Below are 18,529 nucleotides of genomic sequence, written 5' to 3'. Positions count from 1 at the left end.
AGAGAGTTGGTGGTGGGAGTCTGAAGTCCCTTCATGGAAATGAGGGGCAGTAGTAGGAGTGGGCCCCTCTGTGTTTTATTTGGATAGAGACATTGTGGTGGTTTAAATAAGTTTGTAACCCCCATATACTCATGTATTTGAATACCTGGCCCATAGGGAGTGGCACTATTAGGAAGTGTGGCTGTTTTACAGTGGGTATGGCCTTGTTGGAAGAAAGATGTCATTGTGGAGATGTGCTTTGAGGTCTTCTATGCTCTAGCTATGCCCAGCTGGCACACAGTCCCTTTCTGTCTGTGGATCAAGATGTAGAACTCTCAGTTCCTCCAATAGCATGCCTGCCTATATGCCACCATGCTTCCCACCATGATGATACGGACCGAACCTCCGGAACTGTCAGCCCAATTAAATGTTTTCCTTTATAAGAGTTGCCTCATGGTGTCTCTTCACAGCAATGGGAACCCTCGGTAAGTCAGACTTGTTTCTAGGTTCACGATACTATCCTGGGCTCTGTCTGTCCAGTGTGCCAGTAACCCCTGATTTTATATCATACCATTTGCGTGCAAATGGTGGACTAAGGTCCTCTGCAAAACCACTTTCAAAGAAACAATGAAAACAGTGACAGACTTTACATTTTAACATTTTTTTTTAGACAGGATCTTCATATATAGTCCTAGCTAGCCTAAAACATACTGTGTAGACCAGGCTAGTTTCAAGCTCATAGCAATCTACCTGCCTCTGCCTCCTGAGTACAAGTGATGAGATTAAAGGTGTGTGCTACCATACCTGGCATTTGTCACAGTTTTTTTTTTTTTAATTTATTTTATTTTTTAAATATTAGTTACAGTTTATTCACTTTGTATCCCAGCTGTAGCCTGTTTTTTCATTCCCTACCAATCCCACCCTACCTCCCTCATCTCCTCCCTGCCCCTTTCTACAGATAGGAGAGGCCTCTTCCCCTTCCATCTTGACCCTAGCTTATCAGGTGTCTTCAGGACTGGCTGCAGCGTCCACCTCAGTGGCCTATCAAGGCTGCTCCTCCCCCGGGGTGGTGGGGAGGTCAAAGAGCCAGCCATTGAGTTCATGTCAGAAATAGTCCCTGTTCCCCTTACTAGGGAACCTACTTGGATTCAGGAACATTTGTATAGAAAATGGGGGACTTTCAGTCAGAACAGCAAAGCTTTGGCCATTTTAACTGACTCTATTCCATCTTTTTCCCTTCAGCGCTCCATGATAGTCTCAAAAACAGCAGCTCACAGGTGGTGTGTCAGCCTCCTGTCAGACATTAGAGGAACAGAAAGGGCTGGAGCTCTTGTCAGTGCTTTCCATGCCTGCTGTTTCTCTGAAAGATCCCACTTAAAAGCTCATCTGCATTTGACCAGACTCAATCTCTCATTGCAGACCTTTTTTTTCCAGAGAGTTTGTTTAAAAACAACCATAGATATTTGTTGAAAACATGGCTACCTGCAAAGGTCATTATTTAGGCAAAAACCCCGTGCAAAGAAGTCTAGAAGGGGAAGCAAGGCTTTGAATTCCTGTTTGTAGGTTCCTGAAGAATTAGAGCAAGGGTCAGTGTAGACAGTGTATGCGATCCAGAGACTCATACTTAGACCTTCAGTAATCATGCTGTAAGAAGCTGAAGTCACAGCTCAAAGGAAACAAGAAGGAAGCCACATGATAGGAGTCCTCGGTAAGATCAACAGCAGATCTGTACTAATTGGAGGCCATTTCTATCATTGTAAAAATGCTGTGTTTTCATACGCATCTGCTCTTCTCTGTTAGATCCCCCACATGTCAGCAAAGTGTTTTGATTCCGATGTCTGAGCTGTTGCTGATCTGTTCTATTATTTTATTTTTTTGGTGGTACTAGTATATTCTCTCTCTCTGTGTCACACACACACACATATTTTTAGGGTTTTAATTAAACACTAATCCTTTACCCTTTGTGTACAGAATGGCACATACTTCCTTCCAATGAAGGGTTTGGTGTTGTTCTGTATGACTGTTTGTATGGGTATATGGATCTACATGGTTTTTCTTTTATCTAAAGTGGTCATCTTTTTCCCTTAAGGATGAGATTAATCAATTTAAATGTCATGCTTATTTATTTCTAAATACCAATTTACAAAATTAAGGGGTTTTAGTCAGCAAGTGGTGTTTGTATTGTTGGACCAAGGATCTGCCTCAGTGGGTGCTTCAGCCTCCACGTATCTCAGTACTGCTGTCCAGGTTTTTCCAGGCCTGCCATTGCACATGAAGGCCTCTCTGGAAAAGGATCCTTGCATGTTTCCTTCTGGCTGCTAGCAGCAGGTGAGGGTCTGCAGGTCTCAACCTCTCACTGGATGCTGGCTGTGCTTCCTCAGTGCCATCAGTTCATTATCATATAAGTGTTTCTCTAGGGCAGCTCACAATATGGAAGCTCATGGGTGTAAGCAAGAGGAACTGGGGAGCAAGGGAGCCAAACAGAGACGTAAATCTCAGAAGCGACATCACACTGTTTTTGCCATACTGATTAATACTATCTCCAGGCCCAACCCTCTCAGAGAAGGGGGCCACACAAAGCCTGAGTTGGAAATGAAGAGGAGAGTTTGTGCCTCTTGGAGGCTGTCTACCACATATTTCCAGTACCAGCTTTGTTTTTTCCTTTGTCTATGAATTTTTCGGTGTTTTCTTCTTAGTGTTGTCTGCCCACCATTCTCTAACCCCTTATCTTTCTCCTTACCTCTATATCTTGCTCCCTGTCTCCTCTCCCTATCTCCACTCTCACCATGCCCACTGCTGCCTTCTCGTCTGCCTTCTCTTCTCGGGGTCCCTGTCCTTTGCCTCTGCTTTTCTTACCATGCTATTCCTCTGTGGAAACCACTTTATCTGTGCTGGGCAGTTTCAAGCTTCTCCTTAAGGTCTATTTCCCATCCTCACCTGCTGCCTCTGACTGGCAGCTCTGTACCGTGCTCACTTCGCTCATTTCTCTTTACTGCCTATGCTTAGGGCTTATCTAATCACATTGCAGTTTTTATTTTGAAGACTTGAGTATTTATGTGCTTTGGGGTTTGCCTGTTTCATACTGGTAATTTCTTTTTTATAAATTAGAAGTCATTCATTTGTCTTTGGGGCAACTTAAACATGTATATTAAAATATTTTATCAGTGGGAGATTTTAATACTCTTTGTGTATTTGATGAGCCAATTTTATTTTTAAAGGGATACTTCTGTTTGGGAGCATAAAAGTCCCTTGTCTTTTTGAATAACATATTGAAACCTACACAGATAAAGTGATTTGCTGGCACACTTGGGACATGTGTTTATATGCATGCCTGTGTATGTTTGAGCATGTGTGTGCGCACACTACTTGGTTGCTGCAGTTTCGTGATGTCATCTGACTTCTTATTACATCATTTTATCTTGTGTTTAAAGTTTTCACAGTAAAAAGCTTTTCGTCCTTATGACATTGTCCCATGACATTAGTTTGCTCTGGGGTGAATCGGTGTCTCGGTTACCACTTTTGCCAGTATGTTTCCTCACCAGAATGCGTCTAGATTCACAGTGTGAGACCCATCTGGCTGCTCTCTTTCCCTGCTTACCTTCAGCATGGCCTTTGCACCCTGATGGCATTTTTAAAACTGCTTATAGGTCAGGCCCAGCTCCTTCTGTCTGCACAGTCGTGATGACACACTGCAGAGGCCTCAGGAAGCAGGTGCTGAGCTTGTTCTCCTGTATTCGTTCTGGGGCCTCTCTCCTGTCTAGATTGAAGCAAACAGAAAACCTGGTGCTAAAGGGCTCTATGGAAATATGCAATGCCTCCTTTTTGCTTCAGGGTTCACCCTTTATAAACTTCAGATGTCCAGATTGGCTCCTGCTTCTCCTCTGTAAGGCGGGTTTATTTTTATCCTTCAAGATTGCAAGGTCCTGGTTGCCCTGGCCTGCTTCAGCCCCAGCTCAGCAGGCCTGTGGCTCCCACTCCATCTACTGCTTTGAGTGTCCCTTCTGTATTGGGTCTTTAATCTTGGTTTTGAACCTGACTGTGTCTTTTCAGGCATGTGTTCTCTCTGCCGCTGCTGTGTGTGGAGCAGCAGCGGTCCATCCAAGTGTGAATGCCCAGTGTAGTATTGACGGAAGGAGTCCTCTACTAATCCACTGAAGATTCCTTCCACCCTCACTCAAAGCTTGCCTTCCACTGTGCGCATTGTCAGAATGGTGATATTTGTCCTGTGTATTGGAGGCAACATAATTGGTTTGATTTAGGCTTTATTTTTCCTGAAGTCTTCGTTGGGAATTTCCTTAGACAAAATAGCAGCCTGCTAGCTCACAAGTTACTGGGTCATGGTTTCCCTAGCACATCAGACTTCGAAACTGACTGTCTACATATGTATGTGTTTCTCCCACCAGGACTGAGTTCCATGAACACATCTGACTCAGCTGAAGCCCCTTTTCAGGAATATCTCATTCATAATAGCCACTTGGAAGCAGCTAAGGAATTACTAAGCCAGTTACTGGACCATGATGGCCACTCCAGTATCACCTGGAGAGATGCCTGTTTCTAAGAAACCTACTGACTATACGCTTTGTAGAGAGATTGCTACTGCCTGATGACTGCACCAAGATCATTCATCTTCATTCACCAAGATCAAATTTTTGGGTGCCTGCTGTGGGATCTCTTCTTTATGTTACGTCCTGTCCATTATTGCTCATGGAGATTTCATTACCAGCCTCACAGGTGACTAGAGTAGGCAAGCACTGCATGGCAGGGACATCATAGAGAGGTGTCATAAGCCACAGGACTTCCAGTCAAATGGGATGGGATGACTTTACTTTTCCCTCTCTGAATAGCCCAGTACATTCTTACCTGATCTTAATATTGTCTTTTGCATGCAGACATTGGTAAGTCTCAGTATCTAGCCTGTGCAGTAAGTCTGATGATGAGGCATCTCTGCCCAGAGCTTTACTTCTGCAGCTCTTTGCTGATGTGTGTGCCCTGGTGGCTCCTTGCTGAGTGTTCCAGGAGCCTCTGTTCAGAGACACACTCAGCATGTCATTTGAAGGTTGGGTACATGCCTGGATGAACCTCCTTGTCCTTCCTGCCCCAATATTCCCTAGAGAATGGCAGCTAGAGAGCCCCGTGATAGTTTTGCCTTCAGATGTCATATTTCTGCTTGGCTGGAGCTACAGGTCAGAAAATGGCAAGTCCGAGCTCTGCAAGATATTCCCATACTGGCTGCTTAATTGTATCACATGCGCTCCTCCTCTGATTGCATCAGAGATCATTCACAGTTGATGTTAGGCTGCTGTGAGGCCCCACACAGATTAGCCATGCCTGTGTGCCTGGGACACAGTCTCATCATCTCATCAGTGTGCTTTGAAAGATCCTGTGAGAAATCCCTGGCATTTAGTCCACCGTCTATGTTTAGCTTTGCTGGAGTATTGGCATTCCAGAGGCATTCCAGGAGCCTTCTTGAAAGATCCTGTGAGAAATCCTGGCATGTAGTCCCTTGTCTGTGTTTAGCTTTGCTGGAGCATAGGCATTCTGGGACCTTCTTGGGAATTTTAGATTCTTCAGCCAAGTTATTTCTTTGCTTCACTTGACAGGTAAGGCATCTTACCCAAGACTGGAGAGGCCCACTGTCCAGGTGCAGAGCCAGTGTCAGTTCCACTCTTAGGCCTACAGCCTGCTGCCTAGCCCCTGGCCTGGTGTTGCCTGAGTCTTGGTCCTTTCCTCAAGCCCTTCAGCATGTATGTGCATGCTCACACTGTATGCAGGCAGCTCCTATTGCTGCTGTTCTGAAAGGTTCTGGGGGAGCAGGAGCATTACTGCTAAGGGGCTTTCAGAACCTTTCCCTCTTTCTTTCTTTCTTTCTTTCTTTCTTTCTTTCTTTCTTTCTTTCTTTTTTTCTTTTCTTTCTTTTCTTTTCTTTTCTTTCTTTCTTTTCTTTCTTTCTCCTTCCTTCCTTCCTTCCTTCCTTCCTTCCTTCCTTCCTTCCTTCCTTCCTTCCTTCCTTGCTTTCTTTCAAGATTATTGATTGTTTATATAGTGTTCTGTGTGCTAGTATGCCTGCAGGCCAGAAAAGTGTACCAGATCTTACTATAGATGGTTTTGAGCTACCATGTGGTATGGTTACTGAGAATTGAACTCAGGACATTTGGAAGAACAGCCAGTGCTCTTAACCTCTGAGCCACCTCTCCAGCCCTAATTGTCTTACTTTGTTTGTTTTGGTTTTTTGAGAGTTTCTCTTTTTGGCTGTCCTGGAACTCACTGTGTAGACCTGGCTGTCCTCAAACTCAGAGATCCTTTTGCTTCTGTCTCCCAAATGATGGGATTAAAGGCATGCACCACCATGCCCAGCTAAAGTACACTTCTTTAATTGACTTGAAAATATTTTTCAGTCGTTATCTTGACTCTAAATAGCTCTAACAAAAATTGCTTCCATATTTTACTGCTTCCATTTTTTAAAGAATATTTATTTATATATTTATATCCCCGCTTTGTATTCCTGCTGCAGTCCCCTCCCAGTCCCACCTACCCTCCCTTTTCTCCCCCTATGCCCTTTCCCTAGTCCCCTGATAGGGGAGGACTTCCTCCCCTTCTATTTGACCCTAGCTTATCATTTACCTCTTTCCTTCTCTTGCATTTTTAAAGGATTAGGAACCCTCTGCAGATACCATTAGTGTATCTTAAAAAACAAAGATCAGGACTTGGAAATCATGTGAACTCAGGTCCACAGTAGGCCTCAGTCATTGAAAAGCTTGCACTCTTTGGGGGATGGTGAGGCTAAGTGCCACCAGGAGCCTGGTACAGTGCTTGTTCACACAGCCCTCATATAAGTAGATGGCAATAGGAGTAATATCCCTCTTCCAGGTGCCCTGGACCGTCTCAGGTCCCCGAGGACTGTATCTGTATAGGTAGGACAGAGGCAACGCACTTGATACCTAGTAATGGAAATCCTCAAAAGGGCTGAAGATGTGGGTACTCCAGTAAGGGGCACATGTAACCAGGTGCTCCAGTTCTGTGAACCTGTGTAGAGGCCTTGTTCTGACTGTTCATTTCTGTTCAGGTTCCCTCAGCTTTCAGATAGTCTTGTAGGTATGGGAAATAGAGGATACTTCTGTTCTTGTTCAGAGTCATCCAGCTACTTAAGGAGAGAGCTAGGTTGCACCCTCAGACTGCTAACTCCAGTCTGTTCACTCTGGCTAGCTGAGCCAACATCCTTACCTTGACTGAAGAAAGGAGGCTCTGTTAAGCTGCCTTCAAGGGACTCACTCAAACACACCTCTTAGGTGGGTAGGAATATATACCCTCCTCTTTAGGACTCTGCCTTTCTTGCTGTACATGGGGCTCCTACCATGACAGCTCAGCATATAGGACAGTGGCATGGTGTGTCTCCAAATATCAGGACTCCAAAAACAGTGCCAAGCTCTGTTCTTTTCCAACTGTGAAGTTGGAGGCCGAGTTCTTTAGCTGGGCTCAAGTTAACCTCTGTTCCCCATGGCTGTAACCTGCTAAACAGTTACTTGGCCCCTCTGTTGTATTTCCTATCATGGGGATCCACTGTGACTCTTGACTCTGATGAACTTATAACACCCTACTTTCCTCTTAGGCATTGGAAGGAGCCTAGAAATGTCTGAGAAGCATGTAGAACAGGACTAGGCAGACATAAGCATTCAATAAATGTTAGTGATTACCATCTGCAAATGGTTGTGCTAATTACCCACCTTGAAGGGCTGTTGTGAAAATTGAGCAAACACATGTGCGTGACCTGCCATAGCATAGGCTCTCTGCGCGTTGCCACTGCTCTTCTCATTGAGCATTATTGTGAGCAGAAATGTCAGTTGCCTCTTCAGCACCATTGCTGCCAGATAACTCAGGCTTTGTTCTCCTCCAACCAGGCCAGGGAACTGGAGAACAAAGAGGCTGAGCTCAGCCGCCGTGACACCTTCTACAAGGAGCAGCAGGGACGCATCCAGGAGAAGGTAAGGCTCACACCTGGTTCCCTCTAGGTAGGTCCCAAACATACCTGATCAGAGCCTACCACCATGATGGGAGAAGAACAGCAGACCCCATGCTGGCTTACACCAACACCAGTCACCCTGTGAACGAACCCATCCTCCTGCCTCCGTAGGAGCACCACAGTCTCAGCCTTTCAACAAGTTGCAATCACAGAGATAATTGCTTTTTAATTGGCCGTTTCCTGTGAATGTGGCTGGCTCTACTACAATCTGGTTTTAGAAAAATAATTCACTTTCACCACAGGGCGGTGCTGAGACCCAGTACACCTTTTTCGCTTGAGTTAAGCTGCATTGGGTAAAAATAATAATAACATGAAGCCTTGCTGTACAAACGCATTAAAGTTGTATCATCGATTTTCTCCCGGGACTTGGGAAGATCAAAGTGCTCTGCCGCTGCACGCTTGCTGCTGTTCTGAGGATGAGCCCAGGAATGCCAGAGTCACGGCGTTTTCACTTGTTTAAATGCTAGCAATTGACGATTGGAAATTCATTTGGTAATGTGCTTACTTTGGAGGGTTTAATTTGTTGATTATAACAGATTCTCCAAAGAAACGGCTTATAACATGGAAAAGATGGTTGGGAAGTTAAAAAAAAGTATTTTCCCCCATGCTCGAGAAAAGTATTCTCCCTCATGCCAAGCAATCTGAGCTACCAGCTATTGCAGGCAAGAAGTCTTCTCTTATCATTTGTCATGGTTTGGAGCTTTGAAACTGACAGTTTGCTTGAGGGGCCTGCTTTCCATGGGGGTTTTCTCCTGCAGCATGCCACAGCAGAGTCTGATAAAAGTGTGGGTTCAGGATTTCCAGGTAACTGGGACAAGAGGGCGGTGGCTCCCTGCTTCACAGCCACCTGCTTGCCCACTTCTGCCAGGCATGTAGAGGAAAGCCAGCACTGAGGATAGAGCCCTGACAGTAACACCCTGCAGTCCTAAGCATGTGCCTGAGCAGTGCCAAGCGCCCTTTAAGAAGCCAGCTTTCACAGAGCAGCCCGTGCACAGGTTTGACTGTAGCTTGCCATGTTAAGAATTGTGAGTCGAGATTACAACAAGGAGTTTTTTTTAAAAAAAATCTGCCAGCTATGGCTCTAATTATCACAGTCACCCATATGTTCTCAGGCATGGATATATTCTTTCTGGTTGTATGTGCAGCACCCTGTTTCCTGCTGTGCTTTCTTCATCTCTGTTTTGGGCTTGGCTACTCAGAACTTGCACACATGCTTCTGTAGGGTGGAAGGAAATGGCCTTGTAGCAGTTTTCCTCCTCTCAAATCTGTTTTTCTCTCCTCTTTCACCTGTAAGGCCGGTCCTCTGCTTTGCCAGGGGAGAGGCAGTTCTCCCACAAAGCTCTTCCACCTCCTTTCTTTCTCCCTACTGATGGTAAAGGGGGCCATTCCCTACACACAGGGGTCTTTTGAAAGGGTGAATTTTACATGCTTGTGAATAGTTCTATGCTTGTAGGAGGTGTCAAAGTATGCTCTCCTTTCTGGTAGCGCTTTGCTGGCAATAACAGAGGAAAACACCCTACATCCTAGCAGATGGATATCAGGCTGGAGCTAGGAGGGTTGTGGGGAGCTCAAAACGATAGAGGAGGCCAAAGAGTGGGGCTTAGCTGTATTAGTTCTGAAAAGGGTTTTCGATCTTTTTCATGGATAATTTTATCCTGATAATGGCTGAGAAAATACAGCCTCTGACAATCTCTTTTTCAGCTGCTGCTTTTCTTCAGTTTGGCTTCTGTTTGCTGAACACTCTCAGACCTTGACATTTGCAGCTTCCAGACCTTCCAGACCTTCCAGCCATCATGCTCCTCCCCTCCAAGTCTTTCCTCCTCTCCTCTCTCAACACCCCCTTCCCTGATTCTTTTTCTCCTCACTTCTTTCTTTTCCCTTTATGTTTCCTTTAAGTGTAGATGCTGACACAGAGCCAGACCTAGAAGGAAGTGGGGCAGACATGGACAGTGGAACCCAATCTGGAGGATGTGGGATAGCATGGAGAGTAGAATCCTGTCCAAGAGGAGATGGGCTCATTCTGGACCTCTGAGCAATGCAGGGTGCAGGGCATGGCAGGAGTAAGGTGGTGGAGTCCTCAGGCTAGAATTTTGCCATCTGCTACCTGGTGAACCAATCCTGGAGTTTCATGCAGGCCTCCCCTGGCCACTATGGCAGGCAGGGAAGAAAAGTGTGTGCCCTCCAGGCTGACAGTCCAGGAGAGGAAGACTTTGTGGTGCTTTAGTACCAACCTGCTTATTCTGCCATGATGGTTTCTTAGTGTGGAAATAGAGGCTGCAGTACTTTTTAAGATTCCCTCGTAGCTATTCCCTGTGCCTACATGGTAGGTGTAAGCGTAGGTATAAGTGTAGAGTATTGAATTTTGCCAGGGATAACTGTGAACTGCTGAGGCCAATGGAAGGCTCTCATGCACCTGAGGGAGAGCTGTAGGCATACTAGTCACAGGGGACAGTCATGCAGCTGATCTGGCAGAGCCTGGCTGTCAAAATCTGATGGGCTAGGGTGTCTCTGTCTCTTGGCAGTTAGCATTCCTCCCTGTGTCTCCATCTCCTCATCTTTAAGATGGAGTCATTGTGCTGTCTTTGAGAGGGGGATGGAGACTTAATGTAGGCAATACCTGTGGAAGTGTTGCCTTGCACCAGGGGCTGATTTTGCCCTGTCACCAGTGACTTGGAATCCTGTATGGTGTCATAGTGAGTTCTTCAGTTTGGGATTAGTACATGAACATGGGTACATGCATGCTGTGAGCTTGAACCTATGTATGCTAAGGTAAGTTTTATTACTGAAAGTGATCTGGCTCCATCTCCTGCTCTCTGGGATGGAGAAGCCTCCTCTCTGGGCTTTATTGAATGCCTACTAGGAGTCTCACAGGCTAGGCATTATACAAGGAGGCTGGGAACAGTTGCTGTTCACACTAACATTTCTCACACACCAAGAAAATTTTTATTGTGTGTTAGATACAGGAAGGTGAATTCCCCAGCCATCTTTAGAGTTGTGCTTACGGGGCCTCTTGACATCTTACTTGTCCTCTAACTGAACATGCACTCATCTGTCATTTTGTGACTTCTAGGAGATGAAAGAACTGGGACAGAGCTAGTCCTCACACTGTGCCTGGAATCGGCTCTCTTGGGGCTGAGGTTGAGGTGACTTTTGTTTCTTCAGTCAGTACATTTTATTGTCTTCTGGCGGGGACTCCTGTGAAATGCTGGAATGCCCTGAAAAGCCCATAGAGCTGACTGCTTTCTCTGGCAAAACCCCATTGGCTGTGGCTAATCATGGGAACCCACTGAAATGAGTAAGTAAAGGGACAAGTATTCTTTAAGGTCCCATAGACATCTAGTTCTGCCTTGGTAATGGGACAGTCTTGTGCTGAGTATGGTTTCATGTCCTCTGGTCTCAATTTTCTTATCCTTGAAGTGGGGTGGTAATCTGCCCATTATTTTATCATGAGTGATTCTGAGAAGCAAACATCAAACTGCATATTGACCTAAGTAATAAGTTCTCTTTAATGATACTTCCACCTTTTCCCTCTTTTTAATTTTAAATACATAACCATTCATTAATTCCACATCGATTCTGTTTCATGGAGGCCTCAGGTATAGAGGGAAGGTGGGGAGGATTGAGACAAGGTGCGGCTACACCTGTGGAGTCCTCTGGGACAGAGAGAAATGATGCCTATGTTCTAGCTTGTGGGCCACAAAGACCTCCCAGTTCTGTAAGACCTCATCCTCCCAAATGCCTCAGCTGCACAGAAGAGAACGTTTAGGGGCTAGCTTCTAAGACTGAATTCTGGAGAAAGCACAAAACTCAGAAATGTTTGTGTTCCTCCTGGGCGCTGGCTCTTCCCCAGCACAGAAGTCTTACTCCCATCTTCCCCATGTGCACACATCCTCCTGCCTGTCCCTATGAGTGGTCAGTCCTTTCTCCCTGCCTTCCTCTGTTAAAGAAGGACTGTAAGCAGATCCACAACTTTTTTTTTTTTTTTTTTTTTTTTTTTTCCAGAATCCTTCCCCTGTTTGTTAGTATGTTAGACTTTAGAAACAAGGGGATCCAGTGAGGAGGGAAGGCCACCAGGGAGTGCCTGGTGCCCTCTGCTACCTTATCCCCTCTCCTGGGGCCTGGGGCTCCAGATTCTAGCATACACAGTACATACCATGTTGACTAGTACTTGCTAGTCAGTGGCTTTCCCCCTCCTTCCTGTAAAAGTTGAGCACAGTTTTCACCAGTGTCATTCAGAAAGGGTGATTCATCAGTGGGGGCCAGGAATGCACTTTGTGGCATATAATAGGTGCTCAGTAAATATTTTTCAGAATAAAGAGAGGAAAGTATGTGCACATAAACAGGAAACAAGTGCATTCAGGTTTCTGGAGGGAAGAAGGGAGCTTTGCCAAGAAGGCTGCTTAGTGGAAGCAGTGTTTGGAGAACGACCAAGATGCCCATGGCAGCCTGCAGGGTGGAACAAGGAGCAGCTGTGAGGCCCCAGCCTGCACAAGTGCCTGATGCATAGGCCATGGGAGGTGAGGCTGAACAGAGATTGGCATGTGGTTTTGAGGGACCTAGCTGAAAGTGTGGCCATAGATAGTTTTAATGTCTGCAAAGACTGAAAGCTGGAGAGAGATTTGAGCTTAAAAGCCCAGGAGAATAATGGTACCATTTAAGGAAAGAAAGTCACGTGAGCCACTGCTTTTGGGGAAAGTGGTGAGCTTAATTCTAGACATGTGCATATGATTCAGGGTGACCAGCAGATGACTGAGAAGTGTCAAGGAGAGGTATGGTTCTTACAGGACAGTAGTCACTGTGATTTTGTGAGCATGTGCTTTGTGCCAGGCCCCTTTCATAAGTTATCGCTGATCCTGGCATCAGCCGTGCAAGCTAGATTATATTACATGTGTTCTACAAATGAAAGAACTCAGAAGCAGCTGAGCAAGCTGCCAGAAGACATGCAGCTGATAGATGGAGTCTGCTCCTTCCACCACACCATGCTGCCTCTCTACATCAGCTTGGAAGAGAATGTGGGAAGCAGGCCGGATGCTACGGGCCCAGGGAGCACAGACCCAAGAAAGCCTGTGTTGCAGGTTGTAAAGAACACGTGAGCCACATGCAGGGAGCCTTGTCAGCATCTCAAAGGAGGCACAGTGACCTGAAACCAGAACCATGGTGAATGGGGACATCAGCCACAGGGAAAGGAGCCTGCCTCCAGAGCAAGGGAGAGCATGTGTCACCACTGAGCTTACCACTCCTAGCCCAAAGGAGACTCCTGAAAAATTTAAAGCTTGAAGTCTTACCTCAGTACCAGGCTGGGAAAAAGAGCATTGTCTGCAAGCTGCCCTACCCATGCCTCATTTTGCTCATGGCACCTCACTTGTATGCTCTCATGAGCTGTGAGTAGAAATGGATTAGCACATTAGAAATACCCAAGCACTAGAGAGACAGAAGATGCAAAGGAGCTGGGAATCTGTGCCCTGTGCCCTTTTTCCTTATATGTGAGAAAAATAGCCCTGCACTTGAGTGAGTTAAGAACCACATAGTACAGTATTTAGTACTGGGTTTTCAGCACCACTGATGTGCTGAAGTGGCGTTTACCACATCACATAAGACCTTGAACACTGGGAGTCTGCATTGTTAGAAGGATAGCATTATTAGCTTTGGTTACAGGTTACTTAATGACGGTGTTGCCTAGAGCCCATTGCCTTGTGTCCTTGTGGCAGCTGAAATCACCATTAGTGATCCCAGGCTGGGATAACAAAACAGTGTAACTGCTACTGTCCTCACATAGCAGGGGCTCTTGTCTCTCACATCTCTGTCTACTAGCCTTTTAGCTTTCCCAGTGTAGTGTGAGGATAGTGTTAAGCACCCAGTTTCTGGAGTTAGATGCTGTTTTGCCTTATACACTAGTTATGTTAGTTACATTTCTCCTTTCTGTGAACAAATACCTTTCTGAAACAACTTCAGGAGTATATATGGCTACTAATTCACAGAGTCCAACCCATTTATAGTGGGGAAGGAAGGCATGGTAGTAGGAGATTGTGTGGGCACAACTTGCTTACCTTTTGGCTAGTCACAAAGCAGAGATAAGTGGAAGCAGATCTGGGCTATAACCTTTAAGGTGCATTCTTAGAAAAAAAAATTCTTAGTGCCTGTGTCTGTCAGCTAAGACCTTTGTCTCAAAGGTTTTGCAACCTTCCAAAGTGGTGCTATCATGTGGGGACCGAATATTGAAGCAAATAAGTCTGTGGGGGGATAGTTCGCACTTAAGCCATAACCTGTATTACTAAGGATCAAGTTAGTAGGCCTTACAAACTTTGCTTTTTTATCTGTGTAATGTAAGTTCGTTGGGACATTAAAAGAGGTGACATAACCCATGCTCTCAGTAGGTACTCAAGATTGGCATCCCTACCTCTACCACCATCCTTTCATCACCTCCACCATCTCCACTATGACCTCTACTTCTACTGCTTCCATGTTCTCCACCATGTCTACCATTTCCACTTTCACTATCACCATCACCAGCTCCAACAACTCTACCATCTCCACCTCTACCTCTACCTCCATCTCCTCCACCATCTCCTTCATTATCTTTACTACCTACATCTACACCTCATCCTCTACACTATAACGTACCACTTCCTGTACCAGCTCACCACCTCTCCAACTTCTATTACCAACTCTACCTACATCATCGCTACCTGGACCACCTTCATCTCCAGTATCTATGCCTCTACCACCATCACCTCTGTCTTCACTATCTCTACTTCCTCTATTAATACCACCTATATCTCCTCCACCTCCTCTCCTTACTCTGTCTCCATCATCTCCATCTTTATGCCTCACCTCTTCTACCTTACCACTTCCTCCTCCACCACCAGTGCCTCCTCTACCTCCATCACTACCACCTCTGCCATCTCTCCCACCTCGGTCACCTCCATTTTAACCATGTCCATACCTTCTACTTCCTCTACCTTCAACCTCATTTGCTTCTACCATCAGGTTCTGTACCAACTCCAGCATCAGCATACTTACCTCCTCTATCTCCGCTATCTCTGCTTCCACCTCTGCTTCTGCCAGCTCCGCTTGCACCCTCTTAACACCCACGCACTTTAACTGTCATCTCCACCTTTTTGATCTCCACCAGTACTGCCTCCTTTGTCACCACTGACATTATTGCTACTAGCTTCCCTGTGCCCATTTCCTTCTCTGTACTGCTTCTGCTTTGTCATCTGAAGAGGGTTCTTTGCTACACAGTCTTATCTCCTACTTTGCTAGAACCTTCTATGCCTGACACCTTCTCAGGATGAAGAACAGAAAAGCTCCAGCATTCTACTACTGCTCCCAAATATGCAGCAGCCTCTTCGGGGCAGATGTCTAAGCCTAGGGTCACTGACATTGCTATGCAGATATCCTATGCTAGGTACAATACCTGAGTTGTGTTGCTTAGGTTTTGTTGTATGGCTTTGGGAGAGGCAGGTGGATCATTTTTCAGATATGAAAATGAAGACACTAAAAGAGGCTAAGTGGCAGTCTGATATTTCATAGCTCTCAAACTACAATCAAATGGAACCAGATCTTTGAGAAACTGCCTCAGGAAAGTGTAGCAGCTATGACCTCCTAGGTAACTTTGGCAGTTACATGAATTAATATACAGAAAATTAAACCCATCTCCAAAGCTGCTTTTCTTGATGTCTGGCAGCTAATATTTAGTGAGTGTACTCTCATGCAAAAACATTAACTGTTTCCTTTAACCTTCAAAGTGACCCTGAAGGCTGGGTGACAACAGTGACTGCTGACTTGTCTTAAGTAGGGAAGCAGCAGGTGTGTTCTGAGTGAGTCATTTGCATTCCACCTTCAAACAAGCCCAGGATGCAAGAACTCTCACCAGCTAACTGGGCGAGATACAGAACTGGCATGGATGTATAGCTGTGGAACCATGAGTTGGGGGGGGGGGGGGGGTCACAGATAACAGTTAGAGTTTGCTGAGTTGAGGCCCTGGCCACCTGAATTCAGGAGATCAGTGCTTAGCAGCTGATGGCACCATGCATGTGAGAAGGCTCCTAAGTGAAGCATACAGGAGTACAACAAGTACCCCTCCCTATGACATGTGTGTTTCTGCCTGTACCATATCTCTTCTTTGCACCTTAAAGCCAATTTCCAGCAGCCATGGCCTTTGTTCCCATATACTTCACTCAAGTCTCAAAAATGTAATTCTTATGCAACTATAGTGTCCTCATCTTGCTTCAGGGGAGAAGCATTAATTCCTTTGATTTTTTTTTTCCCAAAAGTATCTTCTTCCAGGATATTTGGCTTTCTGTTTGTTTTGGGTATAAATCTCTATCCAGCAGTCACATCGCAGTTGATTCTTAGTTCTGAAGCCCATGGGCATGGGCATGTAGTTTAAGCTTTCATGACAATGGCTTGTTCCCCTTTTCCTCCTTCAGTGTGTGGAACCTGAGCCAGAGGAGTTAAAATAAATGCTGGGTGAGCCTTTTGGGAAAGAGGAGTTGCCACTTAGGCCAAGGGCTTAGCCCCGTGATTAAACTGCTGCTTGCTGCTAATGATTTATGTCATTTGTTCTGTGGGGTGCTAGGGTCCTTTTCATCCCAGACTCAATCAGCATGCCCTTTTGGAGTGGTTTGAATCCATTCCTGCAGTAGCTATAATATGCAGTTTTTTTGTGCTCATGTGTATTATATATTGGTCCTCCTAGCATATTAAGGCTCCTAAATGGACACTTACAGGTTGGAGAGCCAGGGGTGGTGTTCCATCACAAGTTCAAGTTATCACCCATTCCAGCTGCTCCAGGACCTTTCCCACTTTTTCTTTTTCTTTTTTTTTTTTTAAGCGTTCCTGTCCTAGGCCAAGATCAGCTGGATTTGACCAGGTGAACCCCTTAATATTTCCTACTGGTGTGGTAGTGGGAACCAAGGAGCATCCTGGCATCAGGATTTAGTGTCCTGCTCATGTCACTGAGTTAGTACTTCCTGGCCCACCTTGCTCCTCCCTCACCATGGCAGTCTCTCATATGAACTAAAGCCATGTCCTTCCTTCCCACTGTTGTACTTTTTCTGGATTTCACCCATGGTCCAACATCCAGTTGTGCAGCAAGGTTTTTCTGGTGTTCTTCCTTGTCTTCCCACTGCAGTAAGAACAAAGCCAAGATTCCTGAGCCTAAACTGCAGGGCAGAGGCTCTGGGTCCTGCCTGTGTCTCTGGGCCCTTCCCAGCCTGGCAAGCACTGCCTGCTCTGGAACCCCCTTCTGTCCGCTCCCTGTGCTGCCTGCATGTGCCTGCGTGTTACAGAGCTGCTCCCAAACATGGCCTTAGCAAATTCACTTTTTGACCTCCCTAAATAATTCATTCATCCTTCCTTTCCTTTCCTTTCCTTTCCTTTCCTTTCCTTTCCTTTCTTTCCTTTCTCTCTCTCTTTCTCTTGCTTGCCTCCTTTCTTCCTTCCTTTCTTTTTTTCTTTTGTCCCTAAAGTTTAGCTCAGTGCCTGAAAGACCATGAGGTCAGCATACACCTGAATACATAGCTAGGCCAAGGTGGACCTATGAGATGGAGAATATTTTCTGAATGTTACTGAGTGTTCTTTGCTGCCATCTCAGCCCCCAAATTCTGCCTGGGTACTTGTGTCATAGGAATTACTGGGCCATCTGCTTGGAGCTTATCCAGCCATGGAATAGCATTGCCTTTTTCTTAAATTGCCTCTTATTTATTTCTTAACTAATATGTGTTCATAGTTAGAAGAAAAACAAAAAATACAGATAAGCATAAAGAATAAAAGGAAATTGACTAAATCAGCTTGCCCTTAAGAGAAATGACAATTGTTCACCTCAGTGCTAATTTACCCAGGCCAGGGTCTGTTACAGCAATGTTGTAATGTTTCAGTAATTACAAAAATGGGACCATAACCACAAATGCTTCCTAGCATCCTTCAGTTCTTGGTCTGTGGTCAACCTTTCACATCCAGTCTATCTCAGTCTAACTAGCAACATCTAGCCCCTTGTTGTGCCTTGACTTACCAGTCACCTGTCATTACGTTGTATTGCTTTAGATTTTTCCATCATTAGAACCGTCTAATGCTAGTTTTCTTGGATAATGCATATTTCAACAAAATTATTGGGTCATGAGTTTTATAAATCTTGGGGGTGGTTGCCACATGCAAGAGGGGCTCATTCAGCTTACCCTCCACTACACATGTATGACAATGCTGGTCTCCCTTTCTGCGTGGAATATTTTCCTCATCACCTTTAAAATGAGTAATAAATATAATGCATGTTTGCAGAGAGCCCAAACACTAGAAAGCATGGAAAGCATTGGCTGGCTGCAGATCCAGCCCTGGGGCAGTTTCATGAAAATACTTTCTCTGTTGGGTGCCTTATTGCAGCAAGACAGACATGGATTTTCACAAATGGAGTTGCATTTTATTTTGCAACTTATTTTGTAGCTTGAACATGTCATGGAAAACTTTACATATCAGCTTTATCTGAATGATCCTTCTACCTCAGTCTCCCAAGTGGCTGGAATGACAGGCTGTTTG

At 45.3% G+C, this 18,529-nt stretch overlaps 1 protein-coding gene across 2 annotated transcripts in view; it reads left to right on the top strand.

The window, feature by feature from the left end:
• Positions 1 to 18,529, top strand: part of Chchd6 (coiled-coil-helix-coiled-coil-helix domain containing 6) — a 210,424-nt gene that overhangs the window by 120,299 nt on the left and 71,596 nt on the right. Inside the window, exon 5 of one of the 2 annotated variants that reach the window (XM_060383731.1) lies at positions 7,875 to 7,958. The exons of the other annotated variant lie outside the window; for it this stretch is intronic. Coding sequence (XP_060239714.1) covers positions 7,875 to 7,958 — 84 coding nt within the window. The remainder of the gene's footprint in view (positions 1 to 7,874; positions 7,959 to 18,529) is intronic. 2 annotated transcript variants of the gene reach the window in all.

This window comes from Meriones unguiculatus, chromosome 5 (assembly GCF_030254825.1).
Source record: "Meriones unguiculatus strain TT.TT164.6M chromosome 5, Bangor_MerUng_6.1, whole genome shotgun sequence".
Taxonomy (NCBI): Eukaryota; Metazoa; Chordata; class Mammalia; order Rodentia; family Muridae; genus Meriones; species Meriones unguiculatus.
This window is presented reverse-complemented; position numbering and strand designations above follow the sequence as displayed.